The sequence below is a fragment of the Artemia sp. Qi Xiang Cuo genome, chromosome 15, assembly GCF_049724085.1.
Source record: "Artemia sp. Qi Xiang Cuo chromosome 15, ASM4972408v1, whole genome shotgun sequence".
In the NCBI taxonomy this organism is placed as follows: domain Eukaryota; kingdom Metazoa; phylum Arthropoda; class Branchiopoda; order Anostraca; family Artemiidae; genus Artemia; species Artemia sp. Qi Xiang Cuo.
This window is the reverse complement of record NC_142808.1, coordinates 21711205-21733368: the sequence shown is the minus strand read 5'-3', so window position 1 is coordinate 21733368 and position 22164 is coordinate 21711205. Positions and strand designations below refer to the sequence as shown.

The 22164-nt window shown below is 37.9% G+C and overlaps 1 protein-coding gene across 1 annotated transcript in view; it reads left to right on the top strand.

Moving 5' to 3' along the window:
• MAGE (necdin, MAGE family member) overlaps positions 1 to 22164 on the top strand; it is a 41100-nt gene that overhangs the window by 5585 nt on the left and 13351 nt on the right. The window contains exon 3 of the mRNA XM_089101740.1: positions 10096 to 10315. Coding sequence (XP_088957866.1) covers positions 10096 to 10315 — 220 coding nt within the window. The remainder of the gene's footprint in view (positions 1 to 10095; positions 10316 to 22164) is intronic.

Sequence of the window (22164 nt, the reverse complement as noted above, 5' to 3'; positions counted from 1 at the left end):
AGTTGAGAAGAAGAAACTATATTATCCAAATTTGAAGTTATAGAGCTAGGATTAATGTACATTTTGATCCTTAGAGCACTTAGAGCTAGGATTAAAGACATTTTGATCCTTGACATCTAAGCTGAGACTAAGTGGTAGTGAGGTCTTATACAGTTAGGATCAAGGATTTGACTTGTCAGATAGGTGAGAAATGTAAGCACCAATTGTAAAAATTAATGTGCTGCTGTTTAGATTTTTGATAGAAACACACAGTTATTTACAAGCTCTGACAAACTCGCCTCTGAAGCAGTTGTTTATTAGCAGATAATTAGTCTGCAGATACATGTTAATAACTATTGCGTCAGCGGCTGCAGTTTCTAAGGAAAACATAGGAACACAATTAAATAAAAACACTAATGGAAAATTGGTATATTTTTATAATATACTAGTAGACTATTTAGACTAAATTGTTAACCAGGCCAACTATTTCTTATGGGCTCAGGACAATGGTTATTTGTCTGAATCTTTTGACAGTTTTTTTTTAGCCACTTGGTTAGGATCAAATCCAAAGAGGATGAAGTATTTCAGCAAAACTTCAAGCAAGCAACAATGGAACATACTTTTTTCTTTCTTTTTTATTTTTACTTTTTTTAGTTTTTGATCAGGAATTTTCTCAGAAAAAGAGTAAATAGGAAACAGCTCAGAGGAGGGCAATAGTGTAAAGATAAGTTCTCAATAAATTTGAATTTCATGAATGGACATAAATTTTTTCATTTGGACCACGTATTTAAAAATTACTTGCTGACTTACTTTTTGCAGAAACCAAGGTTCTTGCCAAGCATAATTGCATACTGGAACCATTATGGGTGACTGTTTTTTTCATGTGTTGGTGACTATATTGGTTATATTTAGCCAATCCCAGTCTGAAAGTGTTATGTATTTTGAAACCACCCTGCATCTACACGCCCTACTTGCAAAAGGTTTTCATTCTGGCGACGTGGTTTTCTCTTCTAAAAGGAAAGTAATGCACACGCAAGTATGTCTTTGTACTGAACTTATTTACATCTTTGTTATCAAACACTCTAAAAGAGAAGAAGAAGAAGAAAGACATTTGAAACTCTTAATGAGATGCTTCCAACATACATTTACTGTCGCAGGACTTGTTTACACAATTCATTTGGGCAACGGGGATATTAAATGTTCAAGCTGCCAAACAATTGCTTCAGTACTTATAAAAAATATTTTTGGTATTGCTGGTCGTTTGATATTTTTTATTTCATCTTTTCATGCTATTTTCTTGTATGTTCTGGCTGTTCTGTCTTTTTTTTTTAAGTTTTCAGACGTGTAATCAAAAAATTCAAGCATTTTTTTTAGTAGCCTTTATATTGTTTCGCCTTCTTAGTTAATATTTTAGTTTGTTATTTGTATATTTTCATTTGATTTATGTTGTCTAACATCAAAGACAGATTTAACCTATAATGATGCTGAACACTGTGTTCCTTTAATTTTTTTTTCTTATAAACTTATGCCAGGTAGATTTCATGTGTGTTTTTGTTCCCCCTTTGGTGCGAGGCACCTATGGTCATAGGTTATAGAGCAGGTCTACTCTCTTGAGAAGTGGTAACACTTCAGGTCAAATTGGCAGGAAACTGACTGGGCTTTGCACCTCAGGTAGCTTAGTGACTTTATGAGTTGTTAATATTTAGGATTTTTCTTTTCTGGTTTTAATGCATTTGGCTGCTTACACTCAGTGTTGCTTTATGTGATATATACTCAACATATCTGCCCACAAGGGGAATCAGAATTGAATCAATAACGCTCTCTTCCTTCCATTAGGCAAGCTCAGAAAATTACGTGCTAAAACATATGCTTTGTCTAAGTTTTTCAGTTCTTGGTATCCTTATGTTTCTCAATGTAAATTGCATTGTCTTTTTCATTAGTAATTGAAAGACCAAGAAAATTCAAATTAGTTCAGTTTACAAAAAAAGAAAGAAACTGAAAAGGCCATGCTCGGTATGTGCCTAATGTTATGTAGACTTCATTTCAATGCAGAACTGTTAAAAAGGCATAAATACGTTTCAATTATGTTTTGTCAGTTGGTGACATCTATGATCTCCTGTCAGGAATCATAAGCTGAATCTGCTAGTATATGTACCAAGATGCCTGATCACGGAAAGGAGCGGGGAGAGGTAAATCCTCCCAGGAATTGGCCTGGAGGACTCTCCAGAAAAATTAGGAATGAAGGGACTGGAAACATCCCTGTTTTATTTTTACACCCGCTTCCCGCAGTGAAGATTCTAACTTCCATCTCTTAAGGTTTGGCCTGTGTGTCCTAGACGAGGAGTAGTAAAGCATATTTCTCTTTAATTTTTTGATTGCATTTATATTTAAAGCATTTATTTTAAGTTTTTTGGGCCAGAAGAAACCACTAAGCGAAGATTTGACAGAAGACACTAGTTATTTTTTTCAAGCATAAATGACCTACTGTAAAATACTTTATAACTTTAATTTAAAATCACAGGACACGGTCGCGGCCTCCGGCCTCGACCTCGTTTTTAAAAAATAACAGTTGTTGTTGCATGAATTCCGGTCTTATTTCCAATTTATTGGTTAGACTTCTTATCTTTGAATTTCTTAAAAAATTGTCTTTCCGGAATCAGTGTGCTGTGAACTCTTTCTAAAAAATTCAAAGAAAAGGAGACTACATTGGATATCTATTTAAAAAACACTATTAATGAACAAAAAAAAACTGATAATATTTAAATATAGTAATATACTTTGTTTACATGTTACATACTAGAAACGAGTGTGTATGTAATATCAGCTAGCTTTATCACGCTAGTAATATAGATGACAATATACTAAAAACTAGTCATATTTCAATATAGTGGAATAACCAAACTAGTTAATTGATTAAACTAACAAACTAGCAATAATTAACTAAAGTAAATTTTGTATTAAAAAGAGAAAGTAATCCGATAGTCGGTAGGTGTAAGGCGGGAGTCTGACGATAGAGCTTTTAGGCACATATAGGAAACAGAAGTGCTGAAAGGATTCTTTAAACTAGAACTAGATTCTTTAAACAAGATGGACAAAGAAGTTAACAAAACTGGATTCTTGAATTACAAACTGGGGAACAACAAGATATATAAACTGAACCGGTAACGTTGCGAAACCTGCGTTCTTTTTTTCGAGAATGTTGTTGAATTCACAATCTAGAATAAGAACTCACGAACAACTACTACTACTAACAATTCACCACAGCACCAAGTCGCCTGAGGCCAACACAGCTACGCACGCTCCTCCTCCATCCATCCCAATCTATTCAAAGCCTCTCTCTTTACACCCTCTCAGAAAATTCCCATTTCCTTTAAATCTCTCTTTATGATATCCTCCCACCCCAGACGAAGACGACCTGCTTCCCGCTTAGTCCTAGACGGTTGGCTGAAAAGGACAATCTTCGGCAATCTGTCATCCTTCATCTGCAGAACGTGCCCTAGCCACCTCAACCTTTCTTTCATTGTCGCCCTAGAAAGTGGTATTGAACCACATTTTTCGTACAGCCTACTGTTTGAAATACGGTCAGTCAGCCAGGCACCCAGAACAATCCGTAAGCAATTTATGTGGAAAATATCTAGCAAACCTTCATCCGCTTTTCGTAGCGCCCATACTTCAGAGTCATATTTGACCACTGTGGCTTCTAATATTCTACTCTTGGTTTGCATACTTATCTTCATCTTCTTCCAAACTTTTTTTAACTGTAAAAAAACACCCTAAGCCTTGGCTATTCTACTTTTAACATCTTCACTGCTCCCACCGTCTTTACTAATAATACTACCAAGGTAAGTGAAGCTGCCGACCTGATCAACCTTTTCGTTACCCAACGTCACCTTTTCATCTTCACTTATTCCTAGCCCTAGTGACTTATTCTTCTTAACATTAATTTTCCAACCTATTATAGCACCCTGAGCTCGCAAGTCCTCTAAAAGTTCATTCATTTTGCTCACACCGTCATCTAGGATGCTTAAATCATCAGCATAATCTAAGTCCAGGAGACTTACTCCTCCCCATTTGATTCCGTGGTCTCCCATTGCCCTTCCTGTGCTTCTTACGACAAAGTCCGTCAAAATAGTCCATATAAAGGGGGATAGAACACAACCCTGCTTAACTCTTGGTTTAATACAAAACCAGCTGCTAACCTCATATCCATCCTAAACCGCAGCTGTATTACTCTCGTACATAAAACTAATCACTTTAATGCATTAATTAAAAAAACTTTCCGAAAAATAAGTTTTTCAAAGAAAAGTAAACGTCATTTCAAACTTAAGCTCAGTAGGTGCAAATACCTGTTAAAATTCAAACTCAAAACGACCAGAAATTACTATAAAAGCATAAATGAAACCCAAAATGAACAGAAATAAAATAAACAATCATAGAAAAAAACATACAACAAGTAATAATATAAATGAATAAATAGATCTTAGAGCGAGTAATGCTTAGATTGAATATGAAAATCAAGCTTAAAACGAAAAAAAAATACTTTGCTATTGAAGTGTAAATAAAACTTAAAACGAACAGAAATTAAATAAACAATCAACGCAAACAAACATACAATAGATAATAATGGGTTTGGGGAAATAAGGGCGTGGGGGGGGGGCTAATTGCCCTCCTGTCTCTTTTGACTCTTTAAAAGTGAACTAGAACTTTCTATTTTCAATCAAATGAGTCCTCTCTGAAGTTTATAGGAGCATCCCTTCTATAAGAACCATATATACTCCCAGAGTATAACTTACAATGCCTTTCCCTGGGCCCTGGGGGGTTGTGTTGACCCCGGAGTTTTAATGTCTTATGTTTGAACTATTTTTAACTAAATGGTCATCTCAAATTTTTATCTGACGGGGGTATCCATCCGATAAACCAAAAGGCGTGGAGGGTGGGAAGGGCTAATTTACCTCCGATCTTTTTTTTACTCTGAGAAAATGAACTACAGCTTTTAATTTCCATTCAAAGGAGCCCTCTCTGAAGTTTATACGATCATCCCTTTCATACAAACCATATACGGCCCCAGGACATAGCTTACAATGCCTGCCCCCCGGGCTGGGGGGTTGTGTCGACACCGGAGTTTCTGTTATCTGACCTTTGAACCATTTAAAAAATGGCTATCTGAAAATTTGTATCGGATGGGTTTGGGAAAAAAAGGGGGTGCGGCGGGGGGGCTAGTTGTCCTCGGAGGTCTTTTGACTCTTAAAAAGTGAACTAGAATTTTTAATTTCCATTGAAATGAGCCCTCTCTGAACCTTATACCAGTATCCCTTTCATGAGAGCTGTATACGCTTCCTAAACAACAGTGAAAATGCCTACTCTCCGGGTCCTGGGGGGTTGTGTTGACAATGGAGTTAATGTTTTCTAATTTTCGAAAAATTTTCAAAAAACTGGTTATCTCAAAATTTGTAGTGGGTGTCTTTGGGAAAAAAGGGTGCGGGGGGGGGCTAGTTGCCCTTAAATCTCTTGACTCTTAAAAAGTGAACTAGAACTTTCAATTTCCAATCAAATGAACCCTCTATGAAGTTTATACGAACATCCCTTTCATAAGAACCATACATGCCTTTAGGGCATAACTAAGAACCCCTTCCCCCGGGCCCTGGGGGGTGTATTGACATCGAGATTTTTCTTGTCTGACCTTTGAACTTTTTATAACAAAATGTCTATCTCAAAATTTTCATCAGATTGGTTTGGAAAAAGAAGGTGGGGGGGGAGGTTATTTGCCCTTGGATCTCTTTTGACTATTAAAAAGTGAGCACGAACTTTCAATTTCCAATCAAATGAGCCCTTTCTGAAGTTTATACGAGCATTTCTTTCATTATAACCATATATGCCCCAGGGCATAACTTATAACGCCTTCTCCCGGGCCCTCGGGGGGTGTGTCGACACCTGAGTTTTGTTATCTGACTTTTGAACAATTTTTTAATTAATGGCTATCTCAAACTTTTTATCGGATGCATTTGGTGAAAAAAAGGCGTGGGGTGGGCTAGTTGCCCTCCAATCTCTTTTGACTCAAAAACTGAACTAGAAATGTTAATTTCTAATCAAATGAGCCCTCCCTGAAGTTTTTACGAGGATCCCTTCCATAAGAGCCATATATTCCCCTAGGGCATAACTTACAACACCTACCCTTGGGCCCTGGGGGGCTGTTTCCACCCCGGAGTTTTCATTACATGGTTTTTGAACTATTTTTTAAAAACGGCCATCTCAAGTTCTTATCGGATGGGTTTGAGGAAAAAAGGGCGTGGAAGGGGGGGGGGGTCTAGGTGCCCTACAATCTCTTTAGACTCTTAAAAGTGAACTAGAACTTTCAATTTCCAATCCAATGAGCCGTTTTTGAACTTTATACGAGCATCCCTTCCGGAAGAACCATATATGCCCTCAGGGCATAGCTTACAACGCTTGCCCCCGCGTCCTGGGGGGTTGTGTCGACACCGGAGTTTTCGTTATATGATCTTTGAACTATTTTTGATAAAATAGCTATCTCAAAATTTTTATCGGATGCATTCAGGAAAAATGGGCATGGGGGGCCGATTACCCTCCGATATCTTTTTACTCTTAAAGAGCGAACTATAACTTTAAACTTAAAATCAAGTGACGCTTTTGAACTTTAAATGAGCATTCCTTCCATAAGAACCATGTATGCCCTCAGGGCATAACGTATAACCCTTGCCCTGAAGACTTTGGGGGGAGTGTCCGGCTCAAAGATATAATTTCCAGAACTTTTATCTACGTGGAAAAAAATAACTATCTCAAAATTTTGATTGTATGTGTTTGGGGAAATGGTAGGCGCGGAAGGGGTGTTAGTTGTCCTCCAATTATTTTTGACTATTAAAAAGGGCACTAGCCCTTTGAATTTCCAATCGAATGAGCCCTTTTTGAACTTTCTACGACAACGCTTTCTATAAAAACCTTATATGCCCCCAGGGCATTACTAACAACATTTGCCCTGAGGGCTGTAGGGGGGGGGGAGGGGTTGTCATCCTAAGAAACATAATTTCCCGAATTTTCAAATACGTTGAACAAAATGGCTATCTCAAAATTTTGATTGGATGTGTTTGGGGAAAAGGTGGGCGTGAGAGGGGGGTTAGTTGTGCTCCAATCATTTTCGACTGATTAAAAAGGGCACTATGCCTTTGAATTTCTAATCGAATGAGTCCTTTTTGAAGTTTCTACGACAAAGCTTTCTTTTTAGTGTTGTTGTTGTTTGTTTTTTTTTAAGATATTAGTAGTTATTTATGGCTCCTAGGGATGATGATTATGGTTATGATAGTAAATTTAATGACAATGTTAAGGTGTAAGGTTTGTGGTGCTGTTTGGGGACTGTGATATAGATAGGTTGTTTTTCTTTTGTTTTTTTATTGTTTTGTTATGCTAGTGTATTTTTGCCACCCCCGTGGACAAGTTTTCACTTCTTGGGGTGGCCGCTAAACTGATGTTAAATTGTTTGTTTGTTTAGAATAAATCTCTCTCTCTCTCTTATAAAAACCTTATGTGCCCCCAGGGCATAACTTGCAACCCGTGCCCGGAGGGCTGTGGGGGGAGTGTTCTCCTCAAAAACATAATTACTATCTGGAAATCAACTACGTAGAGCAAAATGGCTATCTCGAAATTTTGATTTGACGTTTATACGACGACCGCTTCCATATGAAGTGCCTCTGGGGAAAAAGTAAAAATAAACAAATAATAAAACATTGGAGCTGTATGGCCTTTACTGTAGGCAACGCTATAGCGTTGCCTCAGATTTATCTGGTATACCATACAAGGATAAAACCTTTGTTAAAGCTCTTCTATCAACAGAATCGAACGCTTGCTCATAATCTATGAAACTGATGACCAAAGGTGTTTGACAACTCAGGCACTTCTCAATTATTATTCTAAGAGTGAAAATTTGGTCGGAATATCCTCTAACTTTTCTAAAACTGCACTGTTCTTCTCTCAAAACTTTATCTTCAGTATCTCTCTGTCTAAAAAGTATTATATTACTAAGTACTTTGCTACCTACAGAGACCAGACTGATGCCTAGATAGTTACCACAATCACTCTTTTCACCTTTCTTATAAAGTGGCTTGATTAAGGTTTTCCTAAAATCGTTAGGTATTTCCCCTTTTTCAAAATCATATTCATAATCTTCAGTAACTTATTTCTAACATCAGAGCCACCATATTTAAGAAACACATTTACCACACCATCAGCACCTGGTGCCTTATTCATTTTTTAATCCTTTTATTACTGTTGCTAATTCATCATCACAAATTCCTTCACATCCAAGGTATCACAAACATTTTCATTTTCCTCTATATCTTTTCCTGCAACTCTATCTCGGTTTAGCAAATTCTCAAAATGTTCTGCCAATCTCTCTTTAACTCTTTCCTTATCACTAACTGTAGACTCGTTCATAGCTTTAACTTGGACAAGTCCAGATTGACTACTCCCTCTCAATTTATTAACGTGCCAGTACAATGTTTTACTATTATGCCGTCTAGTTGCATATTCCAGATCCTCGGCAATTTTACCCATGGCTTCCACTTCACACCTCATTAGTTCATATTTGAGTGCTTTCTCCACTTTCTTTACATTCCTTTTCTTTTCAAATGATCTATCACTCAGATAATTTGTACAAGTTCCTTCTCCTTTCTATTAAACAAAGCTTTTTCACTAATATTCTTAGATGCAGTCCTAGCTTTCTTCCCCAAGACACCTTTAGCAACTTCACAAATTATATTTCGAAAATTATTCCAACCATATTCCACATTGTCAAATTTAAAACTCTCAAGTTTAGTATTCAACTATTCCTGGAAAGTTCCTCTCAAATTCTCATCCTGGAGTCTACCAACATCATAACTTCCCGGGAGGTAGCTACCCTTCCGAAATTTCAGCTTTAAATTAACTCTAAACACTACTAGATGGATATCTTTACTTTTAACATCAATAACAGCACTCCTATATACCCTAGTATCATGTATTGACCCTGCCAGTATTCGGTTTACTATAACATAATCAATAAGATTCGCTGTCATACCATCACGTGAATATCATGTTAACTTACGAGCCATTTTATGATCAAACGCCGTATTGGTTATAACTAGATTGATATACCTACAAAATTGCAAAAGTCTGTATCCATTACTGTTTTCTTTTCCTACACTAAATTTACCTAGGCTAGGATACCATCTATCCCTATTTCTACCGGTCTGGACGTTAAAATCTCATAGTAAAAACATCATATTTTGCCTGGGACCCTGTCTATTTGCTCCTGTAACTGTAAATAAAATTCATCTGAGTCACTAGTATCTCCGTCAGTCAGTTCTACAGGGGCATATACTACTATAGCTAATACCCTTAACTTTTTAGTCATAAAACGAGTAATTAGTATTCTATTATTAATACCTTCCCAGCCTAAACAAGAGTTAGCAGCTTCCTTACTCATCATGAGCTCCACTCTCTGTCTATGTACCCCATCCTTCCTACTTGAGTAAACAAATTCTATATCACCTAATTTCATGCTTCTTACCCCTGGGATATCAGTTTCTGAAACTCCTAATAAGTCCAGTTCATATCGTCTGAATTTGTCCGTCAAAATGTCGATACGATAGTCATTTTTAACGTTGTAACATTCTAAGTTCCAATTTTCATGTTCTTTAAATCATTGAAATTATTTTGGCCTCAGGAAAAGCAATGATCCCGAATACCAGTGCAGGACGGGGATCACCTATCTTCTCAAGTCTACACTGAAGTGCTTAAGCCGACTTAGAACCGGGCAGCAAGAAGTCTCTGGGACCTCCAGTATGAATGTTCTTTTTCCTGATCTTGATTATCAGTGGAGCAGCAAATGTGTGATCCAGATTTTGATTTACAATCGGGTTGATCAGTGGAAGATTTTGAATAACAGTAAGTTAAGAAAAAAAAGTAAAAAAAACATTGAATGAAAAAAAAAGAAAAGAAAAAAAAACATTGAATTTATGGACGATATCTCTAAAAAACTTAGTACATTGTCATTGGCCTTGCCAACACTAAACCGTCTGTTCCGTTTTTTTTTATCCGTGTAATAATTTAAGTATATTTTTTATTTAGGTTTTTGGGTTTATTGTCTATAGCGAAGATTTCAACGAAGATGAAAATGTTAGAAAAGCTGTTCCTGATTCCTTCCTAATAAAGACGGAAGCCCCTGACGACTTTTCGGAAATGAAACGACTCTTAAAGGTACAAACAACGAAGGAACAAGCAGCAAGGGACTTATTGCTAGTTCATGTCCTCAGTGTTGTATTTATGAAAAATAATCATATTGCTGAAGGTATGTTAACTATCAACTCAATCGTTTAGAAGTCAAATTGTTTAGATTTTTGTTTTGTATCTTTGGAGATTTCAGCATCTAACTGGTTATAAGTGTATTTCCCAAAAATGAATTAATTTAAAAATTATGAAAATTATTTGGCGATAGATTGCTAAATAATATTTAAAAAGGGAATTTGAGTAATTTCGTAGTGATATGGACTTAGACAAGTTTTTTTACTCATATTTATAAAAAAAACAGAATCGGTCGATGTATCTAAAAAAGGCTCATTTCCAGAGCTAACTTTAATCAGAGTGCTTGACTGATCTTGTTTGCGGAATCTTGCTGAGTAGTGAACCGCCACCGCGGTCAATGGCAAACTGCTGTATTAGGAGAATACTTGCAATGAAGACTGGAAAAATACTCGAAAGCTGGAATTGACCCAACAGAAGGAATAGTAGTGTTGAGAGTATGTTGAATTAATTCATAATGGATGGATGTAAAGGGCCCATCTGTTCACATATTACAGCCTGGTGGGCGCCACTTATTGTTGCTGCTAAATCATACCCTACATTAGCCATTGCGTTCAGAATAAGCCTAATGCTCTCAAGTTTTCAAAACGTAAGTTTTCAAGAATCAAGAACTTGTCTTGTTAAATAAGTACACGGAATAAAACCAAAATCCCCCTTAAAGTTTCCAGCCAAGGCGTAATAGGATTCTCTAAAGCTGGAATTAATCCTTCAGCTTGAACACATATGAGATAGCCACTCATTGTTGCTGCTCCATCTTACCCTTGGCCAACCATCTTCTTCAAATGAAGCCCAAGCCTTTCAAGGAACGTCAGGATTGACGAGGCAAGGTTTTGTCTAGTTAAGTCAGTAATACTACTACCAACAACTCCTTACAGAACCAAGCCGCTTGAGGCTCATCCAGCTGCGCACGCTCGTTCTCCACCCTAGTCTATGCAAAGCCTCAATCTTTACCCGTCCCAAGAAGTTATATTTCCTTTCAAATCATCCCTTATAACCTCTTTCCACCCTATTCGGGGACAACCTGCTTTTCGTTTGGTCCCAAATGTATGGCCAGAAAGATCAATCTTCAGCAATATATCACCACTCATCTGTAAATCGTGTCTTATTCATCTCAAACTTTCTCTATTTATAACCCTAGAAAGTGGGATTGAGCTACGTTTTTCGCACAACTTGTTGTTTGACATACGGTTAGTTAAACGGGTACCTGAAACAATCCGGTGACATTTCCTTTGAAAAATATTAAAAAACTTTCCTGGGTCTTCCAGAACAGCCATGTTTGAGAACCACACTTTACCTCTGTCATATCGTAACTTCCATTATTCTAGTCTTGGCTTGCAGATTTGTCTTCCTATTCTTTCAAACTATTCAGTGAAGCTATCCACTTGACTGGTCTTCTCGCTATCCAACATCAACTCTTAATATTCATTTACTCCTAGTCTTGTTGACTTCTTAACATTAATTTTCCAACCTATTTTTGCACCCTGAACTCCCTCAACTTAAATTATTTTTCAATTTTACGCAAACAGATTGCTGCTCCATATGGGAAGTACTCACTATTTCATCAGCAAAAATCAAAAAGGTAAGGGCCGATGTCTACTTATTTAACTATGAATTTGTGAGAAAGCTCTTCACAAGTAGCAATCAGATCAAACTGTAACATTGAATAAACATTATGTGGCAGTTGTATCTATAGAGAGAAGATGTTTTGTCAAACTTCTGTCATTCTGTCTTGACATCTGTTGCAGTACACATTATAGTTTCAACAATTATTGACAGTCCCTGGCGCGTTATCTTACTTTTTTTCTGTCTAACTGATGATTATCCTTAATTTCTGCAACTGACTATGAATTATCTACAGTTAAAACGTATATTTGTGAAACTTGTTTTCCTGGTGAGTTGTGTAACATTTGATTGTATTTTTGTGCTTTAAAAGGAATTGCTGAAAAGACCTACCTAAGGCCCTTTAACCCTACCGAAAGGATTAGTAGTTACCATTGACAACTTTTATGGTAAATAAAAGAACACAGAATCTGCAAAAGCAGTGCCATCCGAAGTAGAATAAACTAGTCAGCTGAATGGAGTCAAGCAATTCTGCTGAAACTCTCGTACCCCAGACGCTCGAAAAGTGTTGGAGACATTTGGAGTTCGTGAGCTGTGTAGAAAACTGAGTTTAGATGGTGCATATTGTGTTGACAGTTTATTTTTCAAACCCGGGGGGGGGTTATCTTTTACAACCGACGAAGAAGACAGCAGGGTTCTGTGCTGTGAAACTGTGAAACGATGTTGGTGTATGGAATTCAAACTCCTGCAGTTTGCTCCAAGCCTGCAGAGGGAAATCATCTGCAAAATATACTTTCAGAATTGTCTAACTTGGTTCGTATGGGCGCTAAAAACAACGTGACATCACAGTTTTTCATTTGGTAAATCGTTACTTATTTTCTAATCTAATTGTCTTTTTAATTAATAATTAATAAAATTATCTAATTGTTTATGTTATGGCGACACGTGATCCACAGACTGCACTTCCTTAGTGATTCTCAGGACATTAGTGTGTAACATAATCTCACATATGAATTTTTAAATCAGTTTATGAGTTAGGCAAACATTTTTTTTAAATGGAGGTAGTGAGTGGGTTGAATCAGGAAAAACAAATTTACTTTATTAAAAATCTATTAAGAAATATAATATGTTTGTTTGAGTATCTTGTGTAAATCTAAAGTCCAAAGAGTTCAGAGAGTTTATTCACCAATAAATACAAAATGGAAATATAATAACCTTATTCCCCTCGAAAGGCTCCATGGCCAGGGATACAAGGGGGATATAAAAACACAATATTCGCAGCAACCGAAAAAAGAGAACAATAGCCAAATAACATTCAAGATTAAAAAGAGAACATACCTGAGGCCTGGGAGTCAAAGCGCAGAGAAGACAACCATAAACCATGAAATAAACACTCAGGGGACATGAAGTCCTCAGAAGAAAAGGAAAACATTTTTTTTTTCTAAATAAAATAAATAAATAAAAACGAAATGCTATTCTGTTTGATTCTTAACTAAATGGTCCTTAAGAATCCTTTTAAAAGTCCCAAACAAAGTGGCATCTCTGTACTGAAGAAGGTAGGGAATTCCATACCTGTTGACAAGCAATGAGTGGATTGAAATCTGATCGCATAGTAGGGGTAAGAGGAATGCGGATATTAAATGAAGAACGAAGGCAATATGGAGCTGAATCAGAAATAAACACAGGAGTTTTTTGAAGAGATTTCGGAAGATTGCCATGCTGCTGATGAAAGACAATTGAAGCACAAGAAAGAATGTAAATAGACTGTAGATTTAAGAGCGGTGTTGGTGAGGAATGGTTGACGTCCATAACCAGACGGTGTGCTTTATTATGCACGACAGGAAGTGACCGCAGTGTAGAAGGAAAAGTAGACATTCATACAATTGAGCAATAGGAAACATGACTGGACAAGGCAGAAGAAAAGAAGCTTCCGAATAGATCCAGGAAATGTGTGTCCAAGTTTTCGAATGATACCCAAACTCCGTGAGACCTTAACACTAATCATGGCTATATGGTTTTTAAATGAAAGGTTCTCATCAAGCAGGATACCGAGAAACCGGACCACCCTGTTCTCTGGTCTACACAAGGAGACTTGTGACACCTGAAGTTGTGTAAGCTGAGGAGAAGCTATACCAATTCAGGAAAAAACAAGAAAATGTGACTTACCAACATTCAAGGCCAAATGATTAGCATAAAACCAAAAAAAAAAAAACTCGAATATTGCCGCAAGGTTAGACTTGTTATCACATTCCGTCCTCCCAAGGGTTCCAATAGTGGTGTCATCAGCAAAAGCAACGAGAAAATCTTCATTAGAAGCAGTATTAGAGCACGAACAAACATCAGGATGACACAGCTTGCAGCATGCCAGCGGCCCGGTGTTTTTAACTGCCGAAATCAGATCATTAACATAAATCAGAAATAAAACTGGGCCAAGAACAGATCCCTAAGGGGTGCCATAATCTACTTCAGAAGGGCTCCAAAAAAGCGGATCAATTGAAATAAGCCTACCGGAAAGATATGATTCAAAACAAGAGAAAGCATTTGATCTTATACCCAGGGATCGGCCGCAGTCACTTTTTGTCACTTCTGTCACTTTTTTTGGGATCCGTCACTTTTTGTCACTATTTCTGTCATTTTGTCACTAAAGTCACTTTTTTCGACGTTTCGGACCTAATTTTTTTGGTTAAACAAACGGTTAAATATGACTCTGAAGCATGGACGCTCCGAAAAGCGGATGAAGATTTGCTAGATGTTTTCCAGAGAAATTGCTTAAGGATTGTTCTGGGTACCCGGCTGACTGACCGTATTTCAAACAATAGGCTATACGAAAAATGTGGTTCAATACCGCTCTCTAGGGCTATAATAAAAGAAAGGTAGACGTGGGTAGGGCACGTTGTGCGGATGAAAGATGACAGATTGCCGAAGATTATTCTTTTTGGCCAACCATCTAGGGCTAAACGGAAAGCAGGTCGTCTCCGTCTGGCGTGGGAGGACGTCATAAAGAAGGATTTAAAGGAAATGGCAGCTTCGAGAGAGGATGTAAAAAGGGAGGCTTTGAATAGATTGGGATGGAGAGGAGCGTGCGTAGCTGTGTTGGCCTCAGGCGGCTTGGTGCTGCCGTGAGTTGTTAGTAGTAGTAGTAGTACTGTCGACTGTGACATAATTCATAAAAAAGGTAAGTCTTTTTTTGATAGTTTGGACTGTATTTCAAGATGCACAATGTATATGGCTGTAATAAACTTGGTTAGTGTGTGTGTGTGTTAAGATATAGGCTTTTGCAGATAAGATGATAGATTGAATTAGTTCTACCATACCATAACTGCCTATGGTTCTTTTTAGGCCCTTGGTTTACTTAGCATCCTTTCTTGCCTGGCTGCTTAGCAAATGGACAGTTAGGCCAATATTCCTTCTGTATGTTTTTAGTGTTAGCCAGTTTCTTTGATTTTAAACCCTTTCCTGCAAAAGGCATGCATGCCCACAGGTCTGAGGACGTCAAAATGTAAGATAAAATTCGTGTTTCCATTGGTTTTGTCAGTTTGTATTTGTATTAGCTTTATATGTTTTCGAAGTCCGTCCTAAAACCCATTCTTACAGCAGGTCGCTGTAAGATATTGGGCAAGACAAAATTTTTGGAGAGCTGGCTCAGTAGGGAAGACGGTGCTGGGCATAAAGTGAAAGAGTGGTGCACAAAAGGGAGTGACAGCTCGTTCTATTGCAAAGTTTGCAAAAAGACACTCAGGTGCCAGAAAGGGTTCCAGTCCCTTCTTCAACATGCAGCTGCACAAGATCACAAAAAGAATGCTTCTGTCATGTTAAACCAGCGTCAGTTGAGACTCGCTGCATCAGCTCCAACCGGAAACCACCCAAACTCACAGAGTGATGATAGCGTACCATAAAAGAATCTGAAAATGCTCCACGAGCGAGATGCAGCGTCAAGGGCGGAGATAGTTTGGGTTTTAAAGAGTATTGCTAGTTCTTTTGCTGCAGCTTCGTGTGATCATATTGCCGAGGTGTTCCGAACAATGTTCCCTGATGCTGTACCAGAAGGCTTGTCGTTAAGTACTAAAAAAATGACATGCTTGTTGACAGAGGCTATTTATCCGTACTTTTGAGAAATTCTAGTTGAAGACATCCAGAATTCTGACTTTGTGCTGGAATATGATGAAACAACGAACAGTGGTGGGGTAGAGGAGCTCCAAATAAGAGTTCGATACTGGTCAAAAGAGCGGAAACAAGTGGCTAGTTGGCAGTTTCGGACATATTATATGGGACATGCAACCAGTGAAGATCCAGAAAATCCTGCAGAGTATTGAAGATGCAGAACTTTCATTTGAGAGATTGCTGATGCTTGCAAGTGATGGCCCAGTGTCAATAAGAAAGTGTGGCCCATCATAGACTCAGAAAAGAAAAAAAGGTATTCAAAAGGTCTATTGAATATGAGAACCTGCAACATTCATGCATTGAATAATGCATTCCTGAAAGGGCTGCAAGAACTCGGGGAGGAGTACTTTGATATGATTATCGTTATTTACCATTTTTTCACAGGATGGCCAGCTCGGTCTGACGGTTTCAACCACTGCCAACGGAAAGCTGAAGTTCCTTAGCGTAAGTTTATGAAGCACGTCCCCACGATATGGCTAACCATAGGGGAAGCAGCAAGCCACTTGATGGTACAGTGGCCTGCATTGATTGAATATTATTGCCCAGGAATGCTAGAATTCGTGCCAAAGAAAACTTGTCTGGAGTACCTGATGTCAAATGCAAAATATTTGAAAATTGTAAAATGGCTAAAACAGCAAACAATGAAAGCCGAAATTGAGTTTATTGTAAGCTCTGCAGCAATTTTCATCGCCTTTACTGGTGTATTTCAAGAACATGAGCCGTTAATTTATGTGGTACACTTTGAGCTGAGACGGTTATACACAGTTCTTTTGGGGCAGATTGTGTCGGCTGTTGATGTCAATCTCTGGATCCTCGGTGGTTTTGAAGGGTTAGTCCGTATTGCAGATGTTTACCTACAACAACCCTTGTGTAATGATTGCTGCCCTTGATTCTTAGATTCTGGATTCTTAGATTGGATTCGTTATTCTGAAAGACAGGAAATTTTTTTTCTGAGAATTAGAAAGCATATCAAAGCTGCTGTACAGTACCTGCTGACAAAACGCCCTGTGAACAACGAGTTTTTCTGAAGCCTTGCCTGCCTAAGCCCTCCCAGTCCATTGCCAAAGAACGAGTTGCAGTGATATCTTCCACATCGCGAGAGAACTTCCATTTGAGACGGATATCGAGCAAGTCCAGGGAGAATAGTTGTTATTACAGTCAGATCCTGTGCCGCCACCCACGGAGAGTACTCGAATCGACAGTTATAGGCAAAAGTTCCTTGAACTGAAGACGCCATTTGGTGAAACCAAATATCAGACCTTAGGTTGGATCGTCTAGGCAGCTCTGTCGCTCTGTCATGGAAGTGCAGACGTAGAGAGAGGATTTTGTCGGTCAGCTCTGCTGATGACTAGCCTTCAAGTGTGTACAGAAGAGCAGACACTGAATGCTAAGGCTTTTGCTGCGGATGAGCTCCTCGACTATGAGAACAGACTAGTGTGTGTGCTGATCACAAAGAAGCTGCTTTGTCTGGGTAGATCAGCTAGAGCCAGCTATGAACTATTCCTTATTGAATGAAGACAGTAAGAATCAGAGAGAGAAGCTTGAAGCTGAGAAGGAAGAGGCTGCACAAGAAATCCAGGAGATGGCGCGGAAGAAGCAGAAAATAGCGGCCATAAAGTCAGACATTGTACGAAAAAAAGAGATGGTTAAGCAGTAGGAAATAGATGATACCCATCTGAGGGAAGCAGGGGAACCGTTGAAGAAAGCTGTGAAAGTGAAGGACTTCCTGTACATTGGCCTTGCTCAAAGTATGCTGGAAGCAGCATTAAAAGCTTGCTCCAAAGAAAGGGAAAGGTTAGATGATGCTGAATCAATTGAAGTACTTGCAGTGAAGAGAAAATGCAAACTAATTGATCGCCTTTTGAAAAAGTCAAGGAAGTGATAATATAATATCCAGTGGTTTATTATACCTAGTCGTGGCAGACGCTTGTTTTTCAATCAGTCAGTTTTAGTTCCTACTGCCGTAATCGAAAACGTACATTCACATAAGTCATCGTTTGTGGAATTAAATTAAATCACTTGAGGAAAAAAATAAGGATTTCATCATTTCTGTCCCTAACTTCTCGGGCTCTCATAGGCCTGTGATGATCTTATGGTAATAATTTCAATCCTTATAATCATGTGACTATGCTGTGATAGCTTCGGATCAGTCACTTTTTGTTACTTTTTCGATGTCCTAAAGTAACTAGAATCACTTTTTCGTGCATCTCATTATCGCCAACCCCTGTATACCAATATGCGATAGTTTCTAAAGAAGAATCTGATGAGTCAAGGAATCAAAAGCTTTACGAACATCCAAAAATAAAGCTGCCGGTATATGACCAGAATATATTGCCGATTAATTGAAATTCAAGAGAGCTGTGCAAGCATGCTCTGTAGAGTAATTCGCTCGGAATCCAAACTAGAAATCATGCAAAAACACTTTTGCATCCAGAAAACTAAGAAGCCTGGATAGCATAGCCTTCTTAAAAATTTTGCTGAAAACTGATAGGAGAGAAATTGGCCTGTGATTAGCAGGATCACTCCGAGAACCACCTTTGTACAGCACTATAACCTTAGTTCGCTTGAGAGATTCTGGAAAAAGTCCTATCTCGATAGACAGATTAACAAGCTTGTTCAATGGTGAAAGAATAGCTGGCAGAATGGCACGGATAACCCATATAGGAACTCTGTCTGGCCCTGAAGACGATGATCCTTTAAGAGTATTCACAATACGAGCTACCTCATACTCAGAACCCGAGTTCAAGGCCATTGACTTTAAACATGAGGGTCCAAGATAGGCTCTGAAATCGCAACGAGAAGTTGCAGAGCTTGCAGAGGAAGCAGTTGTCTTTCCTATATTAGCAAAATAAGAGGTAAGCTCTAGCTGAACATCTTCTTCTCCTTGGACGGTTTTATCATCGACTATCAGCGTTGTTGGAACTGAATACAGAGGGGGAGTAGGTCTAAGAACCAAGTTAGTGAAATACAATGTTTTCCTGTTATCCTTTTCACACTTAGAGAGTTTCCTACAGCAATACTTATACATGGCTTCCCAACACAAAGAATTAAATATACTCTTGTAGGCCTTGAACCGTTGATGATGAGCTACAGATGATGAAGCCTTTTAAAGCTTCCACAAATGATTTTTCCTTTTCCCGCTTTTATGGAGACCTGGAGTCATCCATGGATTCAGCGGTGCTATCCCTTTTGAAGTATGGGGCGCTGGACCTTGATAGCAAACATCTAGGATACTTTCTTTCACTAAATCATAAAATATATCAAAAGAGCGGTTAAAATCCGAATCAGAAATCAAACTATCCCATGGCTGATCAGTCAGACGGGAATTAGTAGACTCAGCTCAGTATAACCAAAACGGAAAAATGGGAGATTAGATGGTGATGCTATACGCTGTGCTTGATCAGCGCTCTTATATCGGGAAATGATCAGAAATATCACTAACCAGCACCGAATTATCCAAGGCATCTAGTGACGGAAAAATATTATCAATAAGAGACGCATGCGCCTCAGTAATCTCGAAGAGAGCATAGTTGATACAAATCTTTGCTGAAGCAGAATTTTGGTCCAGCAGGTTGAGGTTGAAATCGCCCATGAGGATTAGTTCACAGGGATGCTTTTGGACTGAATCCAAAACCTCTTCCAGAATTTTCATGAAAATACCATCTCGTTTAGAGGAGGCTGAAACATTTAATTGCGAAACATACTTACTTTTATAAGCCAAACTTGGATCGTTATTCTTCTGATTTCTACTTCCAACTGAATTATTAATTACACTTTCAATATCTAAAGGATTATTTTGTAAATCGACAAAACGTTCCCCCAAAGAGTTGATACCACCCTGGTCATCAAAAGAAGTCATCAAATTATTTACGGTGGATGGTAGATCCGCTCCACGACCAAACCCACCAGACCAAAGGTTGTCAACATCACAGCAGAGCTATGGCATCTATACAGAGGTAACGCTGAACTCATTTTTTGTGCACACATGAAACTGAAAAAAGAAACACAAGAAAACAAAGGAAAAGAACACAGTAAAATAAACCAAAAGAAAACAAGGAGTAAACAAAAACAAAATAACAACGTAAACAGACAGAAAAGAATAACACCAAGACTGGCTCGTAGTCATTTTCACATTTATGACATAAACCATTGAAAATGAACATATTTCATTCCTCGATCACGGACAATTTATCTGTAAACAAACGCAATGAATAATTGTCCGCATATATAATAATAATGAACTAATCAATCTTTCTCCAAGCAGAAGAATCGACTTTCTTAACTTCTAGCCACATGTTTATATCCTTATGACGCACTCGAGATGAGATGATGAGATGTGCCTCTTTCGTTGCTCTTGCTTTCAAGAGTAAGGAGTTTCGAATCATATTAAGAGCAGGGGGTAGGCCCGTAGAAATTATTACCCTAGTACCTTTTAGTTTGTCAACATTGTTCATTATCGCATGGACATCACTCTCTGAGTTCAATGAAACAAATACGGGGGGTTGCTTTTGCCGATTATTTTGCTTGTCACGCCTGTTTGTTATGTTACCCGCACGTGAAGCAATCCTATAGCTCCTTTTTATTGACAATTCACTAGTTACACCCTACCTTTCTTTAACTAGCTTTATTGCACTATCTTCAACACTTTGGTTCTTCTCTTCTTTCGGTAGGCCATGAACAATATGGTTTAGGCGACGATCTTTTACGTCGAGAAGTAGTAGTTGCTTTTGTAGGGCCTGATTTTTGTGTCCGTGCTCATCGAGAGTTTTTCAAATTTATAAGGCCTCTGGCTGCAACCTCAGCTCTCAATGATGAAATCTCAGAAGTAACTCCGTCAAGCTTATTATTTAATTCAGTCTGCATAGCGATAATAGATTCCAGTTTTCCGCTCAAGACCTTTCTGAATTCGTCAAACGATTTTTGCGTAACATTAGCCATGATAAATTTTGATTATAAATCCGTTGGAGGAGGATTAGGGACTAGCAATTCTTTCGAAATTGCATCAAACGGGACTGACCGTAGTTTAGTTCTCCAAGGTCAAAACACTTTATCTTCATTTTAGTCATTTTGATATAGTTGTGTCATCCTATCAGAGGCATTTATTTACCCTTTAAATCAAACTGAGTAAAGAGCTAGTTCTGGGCCGTTGTTGGATGTGCCTGGTCCTCTGAAATATGTTTTTGAAGAAGAAGAAGAAGTCTGAGCAAAGTCCTGGATGTCTCATTTTTAATTAGTTCCTATTGATAATTCGGTATATATATATATATATATATATATATATATATATATATATATATATATATATATATATATATATATATATATATTATATATATATATATATATATATATATATATATATATATATATATATATTCATTTTCTAGACTTATACTTTTCATTTTTTGACATTTAATTTGTGCAGTCAGATTAAACAGAGCTGCACAGTCAAGATTCGGTAATTAATTAAGGTTAAATATTCAAAAACTATCTAAAGAACTGGTCGGACAAAAGGCGTGAATAACGTATACTCTCTTGTGACCATTGGAAACTACTACTCGGATTCTACAGAGAAGAAGTACTTGGTTCAGGTACGGTGCCAGTTGTGTTGTATCACATGATGATTTTCAGGTTGGCGATTGGTTAGGGACATCTACCAATTATGTAAACTAAGATAATTCCTCTGAAACGTTTAAACTTCTTATTATGCGTGCTCAGTTTATCTTCATGGAGAAGAAAACTATCTTCCTGCCAAAGACATAGATTGACCTAAGGTCTAGTGAATAAATGTTGTTTGTTAGATTTGAAAATAGTTCGTTTTCTTCAGTTAGAATATTAATATTTTTCCAAACAGTGAAGAATTTTTTTCCGGAGGTTTTCCGCCTTTAAAATTCTCGGCAGATCCTCTAAAAATTAGCAAAATGTAAGCACAGTTTCAAAAAGTGGACTGGTAAACACTCTTTACATTCCTCTTCTGAGATGTACAGGGATCACGGCAGTTTTGCAGGAAAAGGTTTTTACTGTGCAAAAATCATGGCATTTGGGCCTGAGATTTTTTTTTTTTTTTTCCCCCCCCATCTCTTTCGGAGTATACTAGGTGCTTGAATCGTATTTTCT